We start from the raw sequence: 19,389 nt of genomic DNA, 5'->3' as shown, positions 1-19,389 counted from the left end.
GCAGGAGGGGTCAGAAGAGAGAGATATTTCTGCTGACAGAGGGGAACAGTGGGGCTGCAGCCTGAGATGTCACTCATGAGGGACGCTAAGGTGGCCGTAGCCCCAGGGAAGGGGGGGGGCAGGGAGAGACTTCACTTTCTGTCTTCTGCTACTGAGCCCTCCCCCAATTGCCTCGACTTCTTCAGCTGCACTGAATTTCCTATTCCAACCTCACCCCTTCCAGTTCTTCCCTTAAGCCCACTTCTCCTCTCAGGGCTTCACTTTTCCCTACCCTCGCATCCCTTTCCCATCTCACCCCCTCACCCTGAACCTGTTTCTACTGCCACAGTCTCCTCCTTCCTCACTGAGTGTGTTGAAAGGGCAGCAGAGACACTCCAGCCCTCAGGGGATTGAAAAAGGGGAGAACATCCTTTGGGGGCGAGAGGAAGTGGCTCTAGAGGGACCAGGGGAAGTAGGGAGGGGAGAGGGTCAAGGGGACAGGGCAGAAGATGGTAACCCTACCCTAGGGAGGGGTTGCTGCAGCCATCAACAAGGGATTTAGTGTCCAGGCCCTGGTGAGCAAAGCCAGAACTGCCTGTCTCTCCCCTAACCCCCCCCCTCCCCATCACTCTAACAGCCTCTGGGAACAGAGCCTTCAGGGCTGCCCCATCCCTGACAGGGAATTCCCACCCCACCCCCAAGAAAATGGGATACCCAGGGAGCCGAGTAACCCAAGAGCCTACAGAATGTGCTGATGGCAGAGGGAGAGGGATCAATGTTTCAGAATGGGGGCAGGGGTCACCCCGAGCCATGGAGGGAGGGTCACCTCATCCCACACCGCGCTCTCTTTAACCACAGGGTCTACGTGGCAGACCCCAGATGGCGTGTGGTCCGCACGCCACCCTGGCCCTGAAGTGGCTGTCCTCGAGGGGAGCAGGGATCGGAGCTGTGTGCTCAGGCGCTGCGCATCCGCATCGGCAGAGGCCTGAAGGAAGGGACATCCAGGGGAGGGGCCCGGGGAAGCTGGATAAAGCAGAGGCTCCAGACCAAAGGGATGGATGGCGGGCAGATTGATGGGGACAGGTCTAGGGGAAATAAGGACAGACAGAGCTGGGGGAATAGAGACAGGGCTGCCAGGGTCAGAGGGAAGCCTGAGGAGCAGTGGGGAAAAGGGACAGCAGGGAGCTGGCATGCGGCAGCCAGGTGGGTGGGGGCCCCGGACTGGGTGCAAAGCCACAAGCTGTTGCTGAGCGGCTGGCCTCGGTATCAGCTTCCTCAGAGAAGCAGCTGCTCCAAACCCCCCACCCCCACCCCTGCTCAGGCACAGGGGCATCTCTTGGTTACCACCAGCTGCGGGAGGAGCAGACAGAGCAGCGTGGGGTGTGGGCAGGGAGGAAAGGAGGGCAGAGAAGAGAAAAGTTGAATGAGAGGATGGTGAGAAGTCTGAGGGGAAGCAGCCTCGTGTCCCTGGCCTCAAGTCCTTCCTCTGTCTAGGCCTCAGTTTCCTGAAATGAACAGTGAGGAGCACGGGCCGCTGAAAGGGTTCTCAAGGTTGCTTCCCCATCTGGCACTCAAGTTCCTAAGCAGACAATGGCATAGGAGACAGAGGGGCAAAGGAAAGGGAAGTCCCGCTTTTGGGGGATGGGTAGGCCAGCAGGGGTGGATGGCACTGAAGGACTTAGCTCCCCGTACTCATCCTCTCTTCTGCCTGGACCTGGGGGAGTTGAGGACACAGTGCTCCCTCCCTCCCCCTTTTCATGGGTCCAACAAACCCCTCCCTGAAGCGCAATCCTGCTGTGACCTGGGGTGTGGGGACTCAGACAATGGTGTACGAGTGTTGGGGGTCACATCGACAGGCACCTCCACCTGGCCTGGCACCCATCTTCTGAGGCCAGAGTCAGGCTCAGCATCTGCCAAGCCCTACGGTGCTGGCTGGCTTCTCCCTGCCACCACCTGGAGGAGTGACAGGGGCACTGTCTTAAAGGAGCAGGAATGCCCAAACATGGAGAAGGTAGAGAAGACTGGACAGATTGCAGCTTCAAGGGACCTGAGAGCATGAGGCCGAGGGAAGAAGGCAGGCTTTACAGGGCACTGCTGCCAATGGGGCCCTTTAAGGTTATTCGTTTCTGTCTCTCCCAACTTCCCAGAGGGGAAACTGAAGCCAGAGAGGGGAAGCCACCAGCCAAGAGCTACGAAGGATCACCGTCAGGGAGACTGGGTGTGAACTGGGCTGGAGGCGCGTGCTCTCTTGGAGTCCCCACCTAGGGTCTCCAGGCCCAGAGCTGGAAGGTGTTCATCCCCGCCTGAGCCCTGAAACGGAGAACAGGAGAGACGTAGTTCTGAAGGACGCGGAGATAGAGCCTAGCCAATCCCGACCAGTTCCGAACTTCAGTCGAACCATCCGTAAAGACAGGCTCAGAGGGAAATAGTGTCTTAGGCTCCTCCAGCCAAGACATGCAAATCTTGGGGCAGGGGACAGGGGGTCCTTGCACCCTTCCCCCACCCATCTTCAGAAGGCAAGTCCCTGAAGGCTGGCAGGGTTTAGGGGGAGGGGGGAGCCTCGCAGCACCAGTTGCTGCTAGATTAGGAGAGGATCAGGTCCTGCTTACCCTGGGGCGCCACAGCCTTCACGCGCCATCTCACTTTGAGAACACAGCATCCAGATCCCCAAACCATCCCCCTCCCTTTGCAAGGCCAATTCTAGCCCCAGTCTCCTGAGGCCAAGGTTTGGGGGAGCCCCAGGGATTAGACAAAACCAGGAGAGACAGCAGGCTTTCCCCGGCTAGCCCCCAGGCTGGGTGGCCTGTGAGCCCAGCTGTCTCCTGTCCATCTCCCAACAGGACGCAAGGCCCAGAATAGCAAGGTCATAAGCATGGGTAGGGCCTCCTGAAGGTGGGGGCAGAGGCTGAGGGGCATGAGAGTATAGACTTCACACTGCCCTGGAGGGAAAGTGAGAGGCAGAGTGGTAAGAGGTAGGGCTGCATGGAGGTGGGGAAGGGAGGGGGCCAACACAACAGGTGGGATTCTTCAGAACCTGGCTCTTCCTTGTTGGCACCTACAGAGCTGGGAAGCCCAGGGGTGCCCTCGGTCAGAGGAGGGTACAGCCGCAATTCAGTCCAGAGAGCAGAGCCTGGGTTTAATGTGGGGCAGTGCAGCGAGGGGGAGATGTTGGAAACTCAAATGCTCACAGGCCTAGCTAGGCACATCATGTGAGTCAAGTGGGCTGGTGGGGATGGAGCAGATGTGGAAGATGGGTACCATGTGAGGCTGGATCTTCTGATTTTCAAGAGAAACCAGTAATCTGAACTTTTAAGTGCAATTCCAATGGAAACATTGTCCAGGCCAAGCAAATCACGTCAGCTGCGCCAACCTAGACAAAACTTCCTGTTTTACAGATGAGCATACTGAGGCCTGGAGAGGCTACACCTTGCCCAGGCCACAGAGCAAATGAGAAGCAAAGGCAGGAGTGAAAGCCAGCACTCTTTATCATCTATCCTCCAGCTTCCCAGCTTGGCTCTGAAAAGGGGGACAGCCAGCCTATGGCTGCCACATTAAATCTCTCCCAACACAGCCACCGTGTCCCCAGTCCAGCCCCCTACAGTCTCTCTCAGCCTGCTTTCTCCCTAGGATTGGAAGCCTTAACTGAAGAATTCAGAGCAGGAAGGGTCCTTGGATGTCATCAATCCTGCCGTTCACTGTCCTGTCCCATTAAGAGAGCTTGGCTGGAGACCCCGAGAAGCACCGTTTGGCTCTGCACTTACCACTCAAGACACAGGACAGCCCCCAGAGGAGCGATGGGCCAAAAGCACAGGTCTGGAGAGCAGCAGGGACTCAACCTGACCCAGCCCTCCGGCCTCTCAGCTCTGGAGCTCACAACACTGAGTAGGCTGCCTTCCTGATCTGTCTGTCCCAGCCCCCAGTGCAAACACTGGCCACAGCCATCATGATGGAACTGAGATAAACCCTTTTATTTATTTATGCGTCGCCATTTTGTTTAAAACAACAAGAACAACCACCTTAATATAACTGACAGCCCTTCCCCCTCACCCTTCCTTGGGCTGAGGGGTGGTTAATGGGGAAATGGCCCCCAGGGATGGGGCTGACCATAAGAGCCCCTTGGGGAGGTAATGGAGCCTGAATCCCCTGCCCAGGGGATGGGGCACCTGTAGTGTATGAACTGGGGAGTTAACAGGGCTCTTGAACCTTTTTGTACCAACATATATGCCCTTGGCCATCAAGGGTCAGGAAGCATATGGGGAGGGGATTCCCACCGCTCCTCTATGTCCCCACCCAGCCCTGGTCTCACGAACTGAGGGCTGGGGAGCAAGAAGAGTGGAGAAAGGGTGGGGTAGGGTGTCTCACACGAAGGAGTACTGGTTATTTATGGCTCTGGGATGGCCCCCTTCTTCTCCATCGCCCCCTAGTGGTAACTGCTGGAGCTGCACCATCAGGGTCACCCCAGGGGCCCCACCAGATCCAGCGCCTCCCTGGGCCTCCGTGCCTGGTGCTATGGCCTCTTCCATTTCAACCACGGGGACCAGCTCAACCATGGGGACCAGCTCTTCCTGGACCCCTCCACTGCCCGCTTTCTCTTTCTCTTGCCTCTCTTTGGCTGCTGTGGCTGTTGCTGCCGCCACTTCTGGCGCCCCCGACGCCTCTTCTGCCCCAGGATGTGGGGGATCTGTCCATGAAGGGGGTTCAGGGGGCTGGGGTGGGTCATGGGAGGTGCTCGGTTCTGGAGAGGAATGGTAAGAAGACAGACTGATTGTGGAGGGAGGCAAGCTCTTGTAGCAGCCTTCCCTTCACTCATCCCTCCAGGAGCCATGCGCTATCTCCCCCGTATCCCGTCTCCTGAGCAACCCCCCATCCGTGGAAGATGGATCATGGGCGGTGGTGAGAGGAGGACCACACTTACACACAGTCACTCGCTCCGAAGGGCATGAGGGTGGAGGAGGCATCGGGGTAGCATCGATCTCCCTCGCACACCCCTGCATGGCTCCCAGCCTGCTCCCGGCCTGGGGGGGGGGAGGGGGCAACGTGGGGACAGATGGGACGTTGGGGGTGGGGAAAAGGGAAAGATCAGACAGGGACATCAGACATCAAGGGAGAAGGGAGGGGGATCAGACCGAGCATCCCCAAGAAGGGCAGGCCCAAGGCAAGGTTGTGATGAAGGGCAAAGACAAGGCCGGGGAGGATGGATCTAGGAGACAGACAAACGATGGAACAGAGGGGCCGATGGAATGGGAATGCGCCAACCCGGCTCTCCACTTCCTCCCGGCTCCAGCACGGAGCCCTCTGCCTTCCTACCTCCCCGCGTACTCCTTTCCCCGAGAAACCCAACGCACAGGAACCTTCTCTACCCCGCTCTCCCTCACAAAGCCTCTCCTCCTCAAGCCCCCCCGCCCCGTCTTTCTGGCACACACACCTCCTCACTTCTTGGGTGCACGGGCACCTCCTCCCCTGCAGACCTGCTCTGCTCACCCTGCTGTCGCTGGGAGGACACGACATAGCTGACAAGGACAACGTCACTGGAGCCTCCAGACTCCAGAGGGATGGGGTGCATCCGGAAATGCTCAAGCATATCGAAAATGGACTGGAACCACAGGTGCTGGACCCGGCACTGACCTTCCTCATTCAGCGAGAGACGCAGGTGCTGAGGGCAGGATGAGTGGGGTAAAGCAGGAGCCTGAGTCCCACCAGTCACGGAACCCTTCTCCCTAGATGGCAGTGTTCCCCACGCTACCCGCACGCCCGCTGCCTGAAACAGTCTTCTCCTCACTCACTCACCTTGGCCTTGCCCTGGAAGTTGAAAGTGAGAACATATTCACCCCGCCTCGTCTCACTCTGACGTACCAGGAAAACGCCATGGGAGCCAGTGCCTCCAGCCAGCACTAGCTGGGCGGCCTTGAGTCGAGAGAGCATCCCATGGAACCAAGGATACCCTGAGAGGGGCTGGTCCCCCTCACCTCCCTCTGGCTCCCCCTGGAACAGTAATGACCCTTCAGGAAAGAGAGAGGGAAGGAAACCGGGGTGTCAGGGAAGCCGCCCCCATCCTCGGAGAAAAGCCCTGCTTTCCCAATCTCATGTCACTCCCCATATGTCCCCCAACCCCTGACCCCCAGGTCGATCCCTCAGGATCCCAAAACAAGAGCTTCAGGCCGGTGGGCAACCAGGCTTGGAGGCAGACACACACTCACACCTCTGGTACCTGTGGCTGTTTCCGGAGTGTCCAGGGGTGGGTAGGGGGCCGAAAGGGGATGAACTGTCCCTGCTGGGGTTCCCTCTTCAATGGGGATACGCGGGGGCAACTCTGGGGGAAGCAATTCCATTGAGTCAAAATGGGAGGCGGCAATGGAGGCGGAACTAGGGGAGATGGACGCCGAGGGGCGGTCTGAGAGGCCTCCATATGCCCCTGGAAAAAAAAAAAAGGAGGGCAAAATTGAGAGCTCGAGAAACTACTCTTTGGGAGGCTTGGTCTGCCTGGGTCCACTTCCCCACCAGCCAGGCTGCCCAGGGGGCACTGGCAGTCAGCTGGCTGAAATGCTGGATCTTTCCTCAGGCACTGGGCCCTGATGGTTTTATCTGTGACTCCTAACTTACATTTCACGCACTGCTGAAGGACTGCCGTTATCCCAACGAGGTCCTAGAATCCTACTGTGCCTACATCTCTTCTGAATCAACAGCTGAAATTAGAGCTACAGTTGCAGAGGGGGGTGGGGTTGAATCCCTCAAATATTTTCACATTAAAAAGGAATCCTTTTTTTTGCCTACAGGACAAAGCCCCCAGCTCTCGGAGGCATCAAAGATTCTCCTTCTGTGAATCCCCCCAACCTAACCAACCTGATCTTCAGGTTAATTTGTATGCTCTTGTGTCCTCTGCTTTAGCCCAATTATCCCATCTAATTTTTCCAGCTCCCCAGGGCTCTCCCCATCTCAGGTCTCTGCTCTCCAAGCTTCTCCAAGCCACGTTCTTTTCTCACCTCCCCTGTGTAGAATTCCCCATCTATCCCACCTCCCCTGACTCTCTTCCTCCTCTGAGTTCCCAAGGCTTCCTGCTGGTGCCGCTCAGAGGACATTAAGCACAGGCTCTCCATTTGGGAGTCCTGCTTTTTAGAGGGAGTGATGTCTTGTCAACTCAGCTAGACTGTGAGCCCACGAGGCAGCTCTGAGCTCCTGATCCTGTCCCAGAGCCTAGCATAGGGTCCAGGATGTACTAGGGCTTCCCGAACGTCTGCTGAGCGGCAGGAGTGAGCCTATAGGCACGTCGTACATCGTCAGTGCTCAGAGGACGGGAATACGCAGAGTGCAGAGGGCCGCGGCTCAGGCAACAAGCTGGCACCGCTGCTGTCTGTCAGTGACTCTCAGGTGACCTCAGAAAAGCCATTTCTCCTCTCTGCTCTTAGCTGCCTGAGGAACGAGGAGATTGGAATGGATGACCTGTAAGGCCCATTCTGGCTCTAAGAGTCTTTAATTCATTTGTTTACTCACTGCATACAGCCTGTGTGCTAGGCACAGTGAAACTGAAGCTCGGAACAGAGGATCAGAAGAAGAGTGTAGTGGAGCCTAGAAAGGTGAGCTGGGGCCAGTTAGACACATCTTTGTATGTTTATGGGTATGGGTAACGTACACGTGTGTTTGAAAGTAGGGAGTCAAAAGAAAATCTAGTACTGTCAACACACGCACAGAGATGCAGAGTAAGAACAAAACAAAGATGTGCACAAAGTGTTCTGGAAGCTCGGAGAAGAGCTGTTATCTCCAGCCAGAGTGGTGGCCAGCACAAGGCTTAAGTAAAAGGTGACAGGGCCAGGCACAGAAGGCCAGAGAGAAGCTGGCTCGTGTGGGGGCGGTGATGGTGATGTTGCTAAGTGGTGAACTGTGGTCGGGCATGTCCAGGGACAACAGTCAAACACTCGGCGGGTGGCAGCTGAGGGGCGGGCATGGGACACAGAGCAGAGCCTGGAGAGAGGGCCTGGGCCTGACGGGCAGGGGTCTTGCGTGGCGGGTCCTGAGGTTCACAGCTCTCTAAGGCTCCACCCTTACCCTGCGACAGGTGGTCAGTGCTCTCGCTGGGCCCCAGGAGCAGCCCCTGGCTGGGCAGACTCTCCGAGTGGTTCAGGCAGGGCAGCTCCAGGCTGTCTGTGTTCTCCCTGGTCAGGAATGAGGTCCCAGGGGCCAGGGGCAGGGTCATGGGGCGGGGGCTGGCAGCAGGGCAGGGTCTGCAGAGACAGGGAGAAGGGTGCTGGGAGGAAAGGCACCAGGGGAGAGGCAGAAGGCTCCCCACCCTCACCCCCGGTGCCCTCAGTGACAGGAGTCAGGCTCCTCACCCCGGGCTCAGGCATTCTTGGATGTCAGACACCCAGGCCTTCACGTGTAGAGCGTCAGTTGTCTCCAGGATATACTCCGAGGGGCCTTCCACCTATGGGGAGAAGAGGAGGCCCACAGGCCACTTCCAGGTCTCGAGGCCTTAATTCACTCCTAACAGGAACAAGAACATCCTCCCTCTTACCCCTCCTCCTAGAAAAGCTGCCACCCCAGGGACACACCGTCAAGGTACCTGGCGTACGTGCCCCTCCTTGCAACAGTATCCCTTGCTTCAACGTGCCGAGAGCTTTCTCCCCAACATGAGTGCTCCCAGCGGCCAGGGGAGCCCAGGGCTCCTACCTTAACCACAAACGTGTTCTCCCGGTCAGGCATCTCCAGGGCTGTGGTTGTCCGCACATCGGTGATGGTGCAGCAGGGAATGCTGAGCCGAGGCCGAGACGCCTAAGTCGGGAGAGAGATCAAGATCCAGATTTTTGGTGTGCAGAGACCAACCTTCCCTTCCCTCCGGAGATTCCTCTTTCCTTCCGTACCCTGAGGGAGTTAGACAAATAACACTACTTTCTCTGTCCTGCCCACAGCTGCTGACCCAGAGTCAGGAGCTACCTTTAAAAATCCAAATAAGCAAAGCTAGGTATGTGGGCCGCGTCACCACCCTGGCTGCTCAATCCCTCACACCCAGTCACCCACCCTCCTCCTCTGGTCCTCACCTTGGGTGGTACAAAGAACTCCAGACGACTTCCTCCTCCTCCTTCTCCTTCACTTCGAAGCAGCAAGCGACACTTCTGCCACTGAGGTTGCCCTCCTCCCCCTGAGGTAGGCCCCACTGCCCCTCCTCCCCGGCCCACACCAGCTGGGTCAGGGGCTGCCTCTTCAGCCCCCATGAAACTCAGCAGCTCTTCCCTCTGCACCACACCTGCTCCATCCTTCAAGGTCCCCCCACCCCGACTGAGTCTCAGCCTCTCAAAACGGTGAGTCCATCTGTCCCCAGGGGATGTTCCGTCGCTAGCCAGTCCCCTACCAATGGTCCCAGCCCCGCCAGAGGAGTTGGAGTTGCTGTTTCCACCTAACACTGGGGGGCCCGATGAGGTCTCCAGGGGCCCCGCTGGGGAGGGAGGGTCAACGGTCCCCCGCCACTGCAGGATGCCACGGACTGAACCGCGGACAGAGCGACCCACTGAGCGGAGGGAGAAGCGTTTCTTTAGCTTCGGCTTCGAGGAGGTTGTAGAAGAGGAAGAGACCGAGGAAGGGAGGGGGCCGGCCAGGTCCTCAGATGATCGAGAAGGGCCCAGCACAGCCAGGGGCCCGCCCACCCTGCAGCTCTCAAGGGACAGGTCCTGTGGCGGGATCTCCACACCAGGACTCAGAGGAGCCAGGATGGGTGGCGAGAGGGAGCCGGAGGCCCGGGCCACCTCAGCTTCAAAGTGCTGCAGGAAGAGCTCAGCAAAACGGCGGGAGAAGGCAGCCTCGGCCCCGGGCCCTGCGTACTGGGGGTGGGAGGCCAGGTAGAGGCGAAAACGACGGGCAAAATCCAGCGCAGCTGCCCGGGCATGGGACTCGCAGAACTCCCGCCAACTCGGGGGAGGGGGTGGGGGCAAAGGGGGAGGGGAGGGCGAGGCCCCATCCTCCGGGGAAGGGGCACCATTCATGATGGCCCCCAGGAGGTGGAGAGGGGGAGACTGTGGGGAGGGGCAGCAAAGAGGGAAGCGGCCAGAAGACACGGGGTGAGCGGCAGCAGCTGCAGAAGGAAGAGGCACATACATCGAGTCACTGCTGAGGTGGGACCGGGGCCAGAGCTCCACCCCGAGCCAGACTCCCTCCTCTGGTCTAGATTCCCCAGAGAGCAACAGGGACGAACACCACGCTGCCTCCCTTCACTTCCCCAGATCCTCGTGCCCTACAAGCCCCAGCCAATCATACGGCCCCCCGACGTCTAGCCTGCACCCATCCTGCTGTCTCCCCAATCACTGTTCCCAGCCGCGGCTCCAGGTGTGATGGACAGCTGTGCAGCAACTTCCTCTAAAAGGGAAACTTTTCTGCACCACCTCCCTTCTCTAAAACCATCCTTCAATATTTATTACATGCCTCCCATGTGCCGTTCTTACCTTTCCCTGTGAGAGGTTTTAACAACCTCTGTAACAGATGAGGAACCCGAAGCTCAGAAAAACTTTCAGAACTCCAAGTCTACTGTTTTTCCCACCGCACAGTCCTTGTCCCCAGGGACTGACTGCACCAGCCTGTCACCGGCCCTCACTGCCCCAGCTCTCAGGGGAGCTAGGCCTGCAGAGCTTAGAGACCCCGCCTCATGCATCCCGAGGTCCATCTCTGAGGAGGGAGGTTGCTCATTAAGGAGGATGGCTGGTTGATGTATTCAAACAACTGTCTTGAAAGCCGACCCTAAGGCCCAGCACCCAAGCACTGTGTGAAAGAGGCTTGGAATGGCCAGAGCCCACTTCTTTGGTGCCCCTCTAGTCTGGGGCCAGAGGCAGCAGCACCAGGTGAGGACAGGCTGTGGCTTGGGTCCAGGCAAGTCTTTGCTGGCCACAAAGTAAATAAAACATAACAGGGAGCTGGGGCCTTGGATTTCTCACCTCCCTCTTCTGTCACAGGGGAGTGTGCCCTAAAGGCTGGTTAGGCTGGTGGTTAAGGCCATAGGTTCTGAGTTAGACTTAGGATGAAATTCCAACTCTGCAACCTATTAGCTGTGTGATCTCCAACAAATTACATGTCCTCTCTGAGCTTCAGTTTTCATATCTATAAAACAGAGTTAAATGATCCCTAACCCCTAGAATTGCTGGGAGAACTAAGCAGAACACGTCCCTGCTTGACACAAAGTAAGCACACCATAAATGACTGCCGTTATCACTATCTTCATGGGTTCCAATTTTCTCAAAGAGAAATCAGCAAAAGGAAGAGCTTTCCCAAGGTCTTACAACTAGCAAGTGGCAGAGCTGGGCATGGAATTTACAACCCATGGCTCTTCTGTTAGTGTTGCTCCCCCATATTATACTGGAAGATGACTGGCACCAAGAATGGGGTGAAGGCAGTTCAGACAAATCTCCCCAAACCCCAGACTCCTGCTCAGACCCACGGTCAGCTCCCCCTCCCCTTCCTCCTTGGCCTAGACCCTACACCCTCAGGTGGCTCCAACCACAGGGACGACTCCAAACCAACGAGAAGACGCCAGGAGATGAAAGAGTCATGGAGCACGGGGGAACCGAGCCAAGAGGTGCAGACACAGCAGAGAGACCAATATCCAGGCAGAGGCCACCTCAGCTCACACCGGCCCACCCACACCCTCTGCACCACAAGCAGATCCAGCCCCCTTCAGGCCCGCTGACCCTGCGGCTCCTGAGCTGGTGACTCAGTTTCTCTTCTGCCAAGCGGGACTCAGACACATTTTCCCAGTGCACCTGCCTCTTGGCTCAGTTCTGATATTTCCCGAAGGGCAGGTGGTAGAGGGTGCAGGCTCCGCTCCTGGCTCGGACCCTCCGGACCCGGTGGTCAATCCACTCCGACCCGACCCTCCTCCCCGGACACCCTCTACCCGCCGATCCCCCGGGGCCGCAGCCTCCAGGGAAGCAGCCCTGTCTGTCGCTCTCTCCAGGGCCGGGCGCCCCTCCTGCCTCTGGCCCCCCACGCCCGCCCCCACCCAGGGCTCCTCGTAGGCGCCGGGGCCGGGTCGCGGAGAGGGAAAGGGACTTGAAGAGGGGGGTTCCGGTTCCGGTCCCACCTGCATCTCGGTCCCCGCGCTTAGCTCCGGCGGCGGCGGCAGCTCCCGCTCCCTGCCCCACCCCCCCCCTCCGCGACTAGCTCCCAACCCGGTTCTGCGCAGGCGCCAGGACCCCTTTTTTCCCGTCACCGAAGGAAGCGACCATAGAGAAGAGCGAGGAGAAGGAAGGGCACCTTCACACCCACTTCCGCCATCCTCCCACTCGGCGCAACCCTTCCAGAGCTGAGAGGGTGTGACTTTCGGAGGCCTCAGTGACTTCTCCAGTTGCGCCTGAAAGGGACCGGAGAAGCCGCCGTAGGAAGGGGTTGGGTCCCACCACACCGTCCTCCTGGAAGAAAGTCGGGACAAAGGGGAGCAGTCAACCATAGAGAAGGCACCTTAGGGGAATAGAGCCCCGAAGCCTTAATGGAGGCTAGAGGAGCCACCGGTACCGGAAACCAGCGAGTTGAGAAGGGTTTTTGAAGGGCCCGCTGCAGCCTAGAGCGCCTAGCCGGGCTGGAGAAGGGTTCGAGGACACCGCCCCCAAGGAGCTGGGGGAGGGAAGCTGCGGGTGACCTTGGTGAGGCCTTGCGAGGAGGCGGAGCCTGAACTTACGACCTTGGCTTCTCTAAGGAAAGTACTGGAGGTTCTAGGAGGTTCCATCTCTGAGCTGGGAAATAAATGGGGGGGGGAGGGGGAATAATGAGATCAGTTTGGGGCATGTTTCTGGGACGTCAGGAGGCAGGTGGACATACAGTCTGGAGCTCAGGAAAGACATCAAGGCCAGATATAGAAATTGAGACTCATTAAGGTGTAGTAGAGGCCATTTGAAATCATGAGCAGGATGAGATCCTAATCAGTCAGGTTTCTCATTGACCCAGCTCCAATTGGCTTAAGCAATAAGGGAATCTTGGCTTAAGCCATTGAAAAGAATGGATCAAGCTTCTTCAGGAACAGCTGAATACAAGGGCCAAAAGATATCAGGAACCTTTGGTACACCTCTAGGCTGAGCTCTCCCCATGCCTCTCTTAGTGGCAAAATAGATTTCCATAGCTCCAAACTACTCTAAGCTATTAGGAGCGTGTCTTTTTTTCTGAGATTTGCAGTAAAATTTTCAGAACTGACTTTATTTGATTGGCTTGGATCATGTGCTTGTCCTGAAACACAAAGGCACGTGATCCAGGAGATTGGAGATGTGATAAATGCCCTGACTCACACAAGGGTGTTTGTTCAAGGCTGAGGCTGCTGGATGGAGTTGGAAAAAAATCATTGTGGAAGGGCACGTTTTGGCCTAGCCAGCCTTTGTCCCCAGCTCTAACCAAATTAACATCAGCTCCCAGATGGCCTTTGCAAAGGAGGTCTTCATCACCATCTTTGTCCATCTTCCCAGTTTAGAGGAAGATGTCAGTGGAAAGGACTGTAGTTCTGTGACCCGCCCCCCGCCCATACCCTTCTGCACCCTTTCTCTGTAGTTGGCCCATTCCTGTCCAGGAATGAGATAAGTTGAGGAATACAGAAAGGTAAGGGGCTGGTGATGATGGGTTAGGTTTGGAAATGTGTCCAAACTGTCCAATAAAATTTTGTGCAATGACTGAAACGTTCTAAATCAGAACTGCCTAGGATGGTAGCCACTGGCCACATGTAGCTTTTGAGCACTTGAAATGTGGCTAGTGTGACTAAGGAACTGAAGGTTTCTCTTTTTTCTTTTGGCTTGTGCAGCTTGCAGGATCTTACTTCCCCAACCAGGGATTGAACCTGGGCCATGGCAGTGAAAGCGCTAAGTCCTAGCAACTGGACTGCCAGGGAATTCCCGGAACTGAAGTTTTCATTTTAATTAATTAAAATTAAAATGGCCACACGTACCTAACGACTACTGTGTTGGTGTAAGAGGTGTCTGTGGACAACTAGGTGGAGCTGTCCAGCAGAGATGGGTCTATAGTTTCAGCTGCACGAAGTAGTGTGGTCGTGATCAGACATGAGTAGTGGTTAAAGCCATGGACATGAATGAGGTTGTCCCGGAAAACAAGTAGAGAGAAGAGAGCCTAGACCCTAATTTTGGGGAACAAGCCACATTTAATGGGCGGGCACAGAAAGAGGATTAGAAAGTACTGAGATGGTGTCTTGGGTCAGGTTTTCCAGAAGAACACCCAAGATGAGAATTTGTGTGCAAGTGATTTATTTAAAAAGTGCTACCAGGAGAAACTAGTAAAGGAGTGGGAGAAGCAGGAGAGGAAACCAAGCAAACGTGATTCCAGGAAGAGAGTAGTTCAGTTTGATTCCTCAGAGGAGCTCTGGATGTAAGTTGTGCCTCAGATTTATCCAGGAACAAGAGAGTTGGGCCTTTCATATACCAACATCCCTCAGCTGTAGACTAGGACATCCCCTGGGAGATGTCAATTCTCAGGCACTTCATCAAGGCAAAGCCTTTAGTAGCCTGAGGACAGTCCTAAAAAAAAAAAAAATCTGGAGGGTCTAATGGTTTGAAATAAAAATCACGCACCAAAGACCAAGGGTTGTGGGAATAGAGGTTGGGGAAACACTTCACATACAAATGATAAAAAGGGATCCATGGTACTGGGCACTGCCGTTGTCTCCTATAGAAAACATTGACTTAGATTGCTTACTAACTTTGTTGAGAGTATTTTTAGGAAACTGAAAAGGAAGCAGAAGCCAATAGTAGTGGACTGAGGAAGGAATGGAAGGTGAACAAGTGGGAGAAGGAATGCTGAAAGCAGTCCTACACAGTTTGGCCAAAAAGGGAAGGAGAGAGATACGGAGGGTTGTAGTTTTAGAGGGTGGAGAGGTTTGCTTGTTTATTTATATTCTGAGGGAAACCTGATTATGTCTTAAATCTTAGGGGAAAGGAGCCAGTGGAAAGGATGGTAATTGAAGGAGTGAAGTTTGGGGAAAGTGGGAAGGATGGGATCCAGGGCCCAGGTTAAGCCAAGCTATTAATATCAGAGGGAAAACACTTCCTTCCTTATGAACAGAGGATGTAATACTCAGGATGCTTTCAGTTACAAGTAATAGGAACACCCCTTCCCCATTTCAGGTAGTTTAAACATGAAAAGGGAGAGTTTATTGGTTCACACAATTTAAAAATCAGAGGTAGAATGACGTTAGGCATAGCTGGAACCAGAGGCTCAAACAGTGTCCATCTGAACTTGCTCTCTGTTAGCTCTGCTTCCCTCTGGCTTGTGTTCCTTCTCAGGCAGGTGGTCCCCTCATCGGTAGCAAGATAGTCACCAGAGTTCTAAGCTTACATTCTACCAGCTTCATAATCCTAGCTAGAAAAGATCATAGCTTTCCTAATAATTCCAGCAAGAGCAACGGGATTGTGTCTTATTAGCTCAGCCTGGGTCACCCAATGTCTATCTGTTGTATAATAAAGAATTTGTCTGGTCTTCGTCCCAGGTTCCTGGCACAGAGCTCTTACAATACTTGGAATTTCCTGAATGACAGATGTGCCTGTTATTTGTGAGCCCCTTAGAGCACACCCGAGTTTTTGCTGATGAGGTAACTAATGACAAGCCCACACGTAGCCTCAGAATGGGGGCTGGTCACCAGAAAGACCAACTTTGTGATTCGAGGGTTGGGATTTTGAGCCAGTTTGACCTCCAGGGAGGGGAGGGGAGTTGGAGATTGAGTTCAGTCACATGACAACGACTTAATCAATCATGCCTAAGTAATGAAACCCCTAAGAAAAACTTTGGACGCTGAAGCTCAGTGGGGCTTCCTGGTTGGTGAATACACTGATGTGTCAGGAGGCTGATGTGCCTATTCTGTGTGGACCCTCCCAGACCTCTCCTTCTGTAACTCTTCATTTAGCTGTTTCTGACTTGTATCCTTTATTGTAAAATGTAACCGTAAGTATAGTGCTTTCTTGCATTCTGTAGTTGTTCTAGCAGCTTATTAAACCTTAAGGGGCGTCATGGGGAACTCCCATATCTGTAGGCAGTTGACTGGAAGTAGAGATGTCTGTGGTACCCCACTTGCAGCTGGCATCTGAAGTGGGGGCAGTCTTGTGCAGTGAGCCCTTAACTCGTGGGATCTGTGGTAACTCTGGGCTGTTAGTGCCAGAACTGAACTTCAGTACACCAGTCGGGGTTGAAACAGGGTACTAACAATGACCGGACAGTTGTGACTGTGAGGAATGGATTATGCTGACTGGTAAACACTAGGTCGTGGACCTATCAGTCGAGGTTGGGGTGGGCTTAGCTCCAGTCAAACTCCATGGGCTGAGCACGGCAGAGGGTGGCTCTTCATAGGGAAATCAGAGTCTCTGACTGAAGGGGAAGTGGTTGCTTGGCTTCTTCTGGAGGTCATCTTGACTTTCCCCCACCCGAAGAGGGAGATTTCTCTTATTTTGTCCTATTTTCTGGGATGTCAAATTCAACCTTGGTGCTTTGGCCAGAACCTCCCGCCCCTCTAAGCAAATCATGCTTTGCTCAGTCAGAATATTTTGACAGCTAACGTACTCCACCTTCACTTAGGTTCTGCCTCTGACACTACACACACCATTGCCCCCACTTCTGCCAATCTTCCTTCCTTTGGTTTCAGGCTTCAACATGTAGCTTCCTCTAGGAAGCCATGCGTGGCCAGGGCACTTAGGCTGCCTCTCTAGTGCCTTTTACTTAGCAGCTTTTGTGTGACATTCACAAAGTGTTTCCAATTGGAATGTCTCCAGTCACATCTGAGTGACATGAGTGTGATCAGAGTTCTGTGTTTGGAAGGGCATCCAGGGCCAGTATGGGAGGGCTGGGACTGGACGCAGAGAGGAGATGGGTGTAGTGGTCCAGGAGAGGGCTGATGCTGACAGGGCAGTGGGGTTAGTTCCCAGGAGAATGTCCAGAGATTTCTGAGGAGACACTGCCAGGCTGACAGGTGGGGAAGAGTGAAGGCTGCCCTTGAGCTTCCAGTAAGTCTGTTGAGTACCACCGATGACAAGGCTCTGGGTCCTAGTCCCCAATTTGCCACTAAGTTGCAGGTCAGACCAGAACCCATCTCAATTACAGCAGACCCCACCTCCTTTTAGAAATTAAAAAATCTTGGAGATCATAAAGTTTAACCTCTTCGTCCATCCCCGTTTTATAGGTAATAAAGCAGAGGCCTCAAAAGTTACAGTGACTCACCTTTATTTTTCAAATGAATGTGAATACAGAATTTGCTTTCCATTGAAAACACTGAGAAACAAACCCAGCACAGTGCTTGACTGAATGCTCAGCTGAAATGATTCAACACATGCTTCCTTCAACAAATATTTCTTCACCTAACTGTTAGGCACCCGTTCCTATAGTAAAAAATAAGTTCTCACTGTCATGAGCTGGTGAGACAGAAAAAATATAAAAACAAAAAACAAACCCCAACAAACAAGCAACCTACTAAGATAATTTTGGATATTTAGATGCTATGAAGAAAATCAAAGAGGACCGTTGATAAGAGGATGACAGAAGAGGTGACACCTGAGGTGGAAAGATGAGAAGGAACAAGCTGTAGGGAAAGCTCCAGGGCAGAGCATTCCAGGGAGAGGGAAGAACATGTGCAAAGACCCTGAGGTAGAAGCAATCATGGGATGTTTCTGGAACAAAAGGATGGCCAGTGTGGCTGGGAGAGAGTGAGAGGAAAACAGTACTAGATGGGGGTCAGAGAGGTGGGCAGGGGCCAGATCATGCATCTTGTGGGCCGCAGGGAGGATTTTTTTTTTTTTTTTTAAATAATAGGTTTATTGAGATACAATTCACCTGCCATACAGTTCACGCATTTAAAGTAGGAGTTTGGATTTTATTCTAAGTGTAATAAGGAGTCACTGAGGGACAATTCATTTCTGAATCACATTTAAAGACTAATCTGGCTGTTGTATGGAGGATAGATTTGACAGGTATGGAGAATCAGGACAGAAGCCAGGGGACCCATTGGAGAGGTCATGAGGTAACCTAGGGGACAGCTGATCCCGGTTTGAATCACAGTGTTGACACTCGAGACAGAAGTGGCCACAATGAGATTTATTTTGGAGAGAGAACCAGTGGGACTGGGTAATGGATACGTGCCAGGGTGAGGGGAAAGGAGAAAGGTGGTACCATTCACTCAGATATGTAAGGAGAGTGTGGGAGAAACAGAGTCCTGTTTGGGATATATTAGGTTCGTAGCTTCACGGTGGTCGTATCCTTCGGTTTGGAAGGCTTATTAATATAGTTCAAGTGTAAACATGCACAGAGGCCTACTGTGGCCAGGCACAGAGTATACAGAGATAAAGAAAGCCCAGTCCTCGCCCTACTCAGGTCACTCAGGCAAGTGAAACCAAGAAATATGTCTCAGGGTACCAAGTGCCGTAAGGCAGACTTATCTGTTAGGGTGTATCTGGCTGCAAGTAACAGACACCTCTGACCCCGTCTGGCTTAAACAATAAAAACATTTGTCATCTCACACCACGAGGAGTTCCAGGCTTCTAAGATCCTCTTCGCTTTGCCCTCTTCTGGATTTTGGCTTCATCATGGCCTGGGAGCATGATGGGCACGGTAGTTCCAGGCTTCCCATCCAGACCCAACAACTTCCAGAGTCTGAAGGAGGTTCACCTCATCAGTGTCTCCTTCTTAAAAGTGAGGGATCCTCTCCTGGAAGCCCTCCCCCAAGTAGGTCTCCTCTTACCAATCATTAGCCCCAAGGGAATCACACACTTAACCTTAAACAAATCCCCTGGTAAGGAGAACAGGACTAGCAGATGTGGACTAGCTCTGGCAGGATTTATTCCTGGCACTGGGGAAAGGGCCACCTGAACAAAATCAGGGCCTTGACTGCAGGAAGATGGAAAAATGGCTGTTAAGCGGGAGCTCAAAGTGTCTGCCATGGAGCAGAATGAACGCACTGCTGCGTAGACCAAGAAGGTCGTTTGACTTCAAGAGTATCTTTTCTAAAGAGTTCAAGATTCTGCACCGAAAAACTTCTTTAACTGTAATCACATAAAAGAAATGTTTGAGAGAAAAATCTCTCCTTCTCCAAGCAAATTACAGCTTCTTAAAGTCACAATTGCTTTTGACTTTGTCCCCACTTCCACCTTGTACACTTGCAGTTTTTTCCTAGTGGCCAAACTTACTTCATTTAACACGGCTCACAAGCATTTTCACAGGTGGTTGGCTCTTGTCTCTGCAACCCTGAGCCCACTCCATTAATGTTTCATCTAGTGGCTTTGCCAAAACTCATGCTACCGTACCCACACACGGGGCATTTGTATTCATTCCACTCTTTCCCTGTGATATTGGTCATAGACATGGCTGGACATCTGGGGAAATTCGCTGCTATCAGTCTTGTTCTTACATCAAAGTTAGAAAATACATCCCTCAGCCTCCTCTGATACAATAACACCAAAAAGTGATGATCTAAGC

The 19,389-nt window shown here is 53.9% G+C and overlaps 1 protein-coding gene across 12 annotated transcripts; it reads right to left on the bottom strand.

The window, feature by feature from the left end:
- Window positions 1-57: 57 nt before the first annotated feature.
- On the bottom strand, window positions 58-12,151 carry SH2B1 (SH2B adaptor protein 1). 12 transcript variants are annotated; one of them, XR_009055551.1, is made up of 10 exons: window positions 9,009-12,024; window positions 8,641-8,742; window positions 8,304-8,395; window positions 8,020-8,195; window positions 6,188-6,391; window positions 5,767-5,978; window positions 5,461-5,632; window positions 4,895-4,994; window positions 4,582-4,714; window positions 58-2,289 (listed from the first exon to the last, which is right to left on the bottom strand). XR_009055551.1 is itself a non-coding variant. In XM_057749887.1 (10 exons), the coding sequence occupies exons 2-10, from the start codon at window positions 9,945-9,947 to the stop codon at window positions 4,696-4,698; spliced, it is 2,016 nt and encodes a 671-aa protein (XP_057605870.1). In that variant the 5' UTR covers window positions 9,948-10,036; window positions 12,032-12,151; the 3' UTR covers window positions 3,924-4,695. The 12 variants fall into 12 exon arrangements, 11 of the variants coding, with proteins under 11 accessions (XP_057605866.1, XP_057605867.1, XP_057605870.1 ...); XM_057749887.1 differs by lacking the exon at window positions 58-2,289 and adding an exon at window positions 12,032-12,151 and having other exon boundaries at window positions 3,924-4,714; window positions 9,009-10,036; XM_057749883.1 differs by lacking the exon at window positions 4,895-4,994 and having other exon boundaries at window positions 5,405-5,632; window positions 9,009-12,025.
- Window positions 12,152-19,389: the final 7,238 nt, after the last annotated feature.

This window comes from Hippopotamus amphibius, chromosome 9 (genome assembly GCF_030028045.1).
Source record: "Hippopotamus amphibius kiboko isolate mHipAmp2 chromosome 9, mHipAmp2.hap2, whole genome shotgun sequence".
NCBI classification, from domain to species: domain Eukaryota; kingdom Metazoa; phylum Chordata; class Mammalia; order Artiodactyla; family Hippopotamidae; genus Hippopotamus; species Hippopotamus amphibius.
This window is presented reverse-complemented; position numbering and strand designations above follow the sequence as displayed.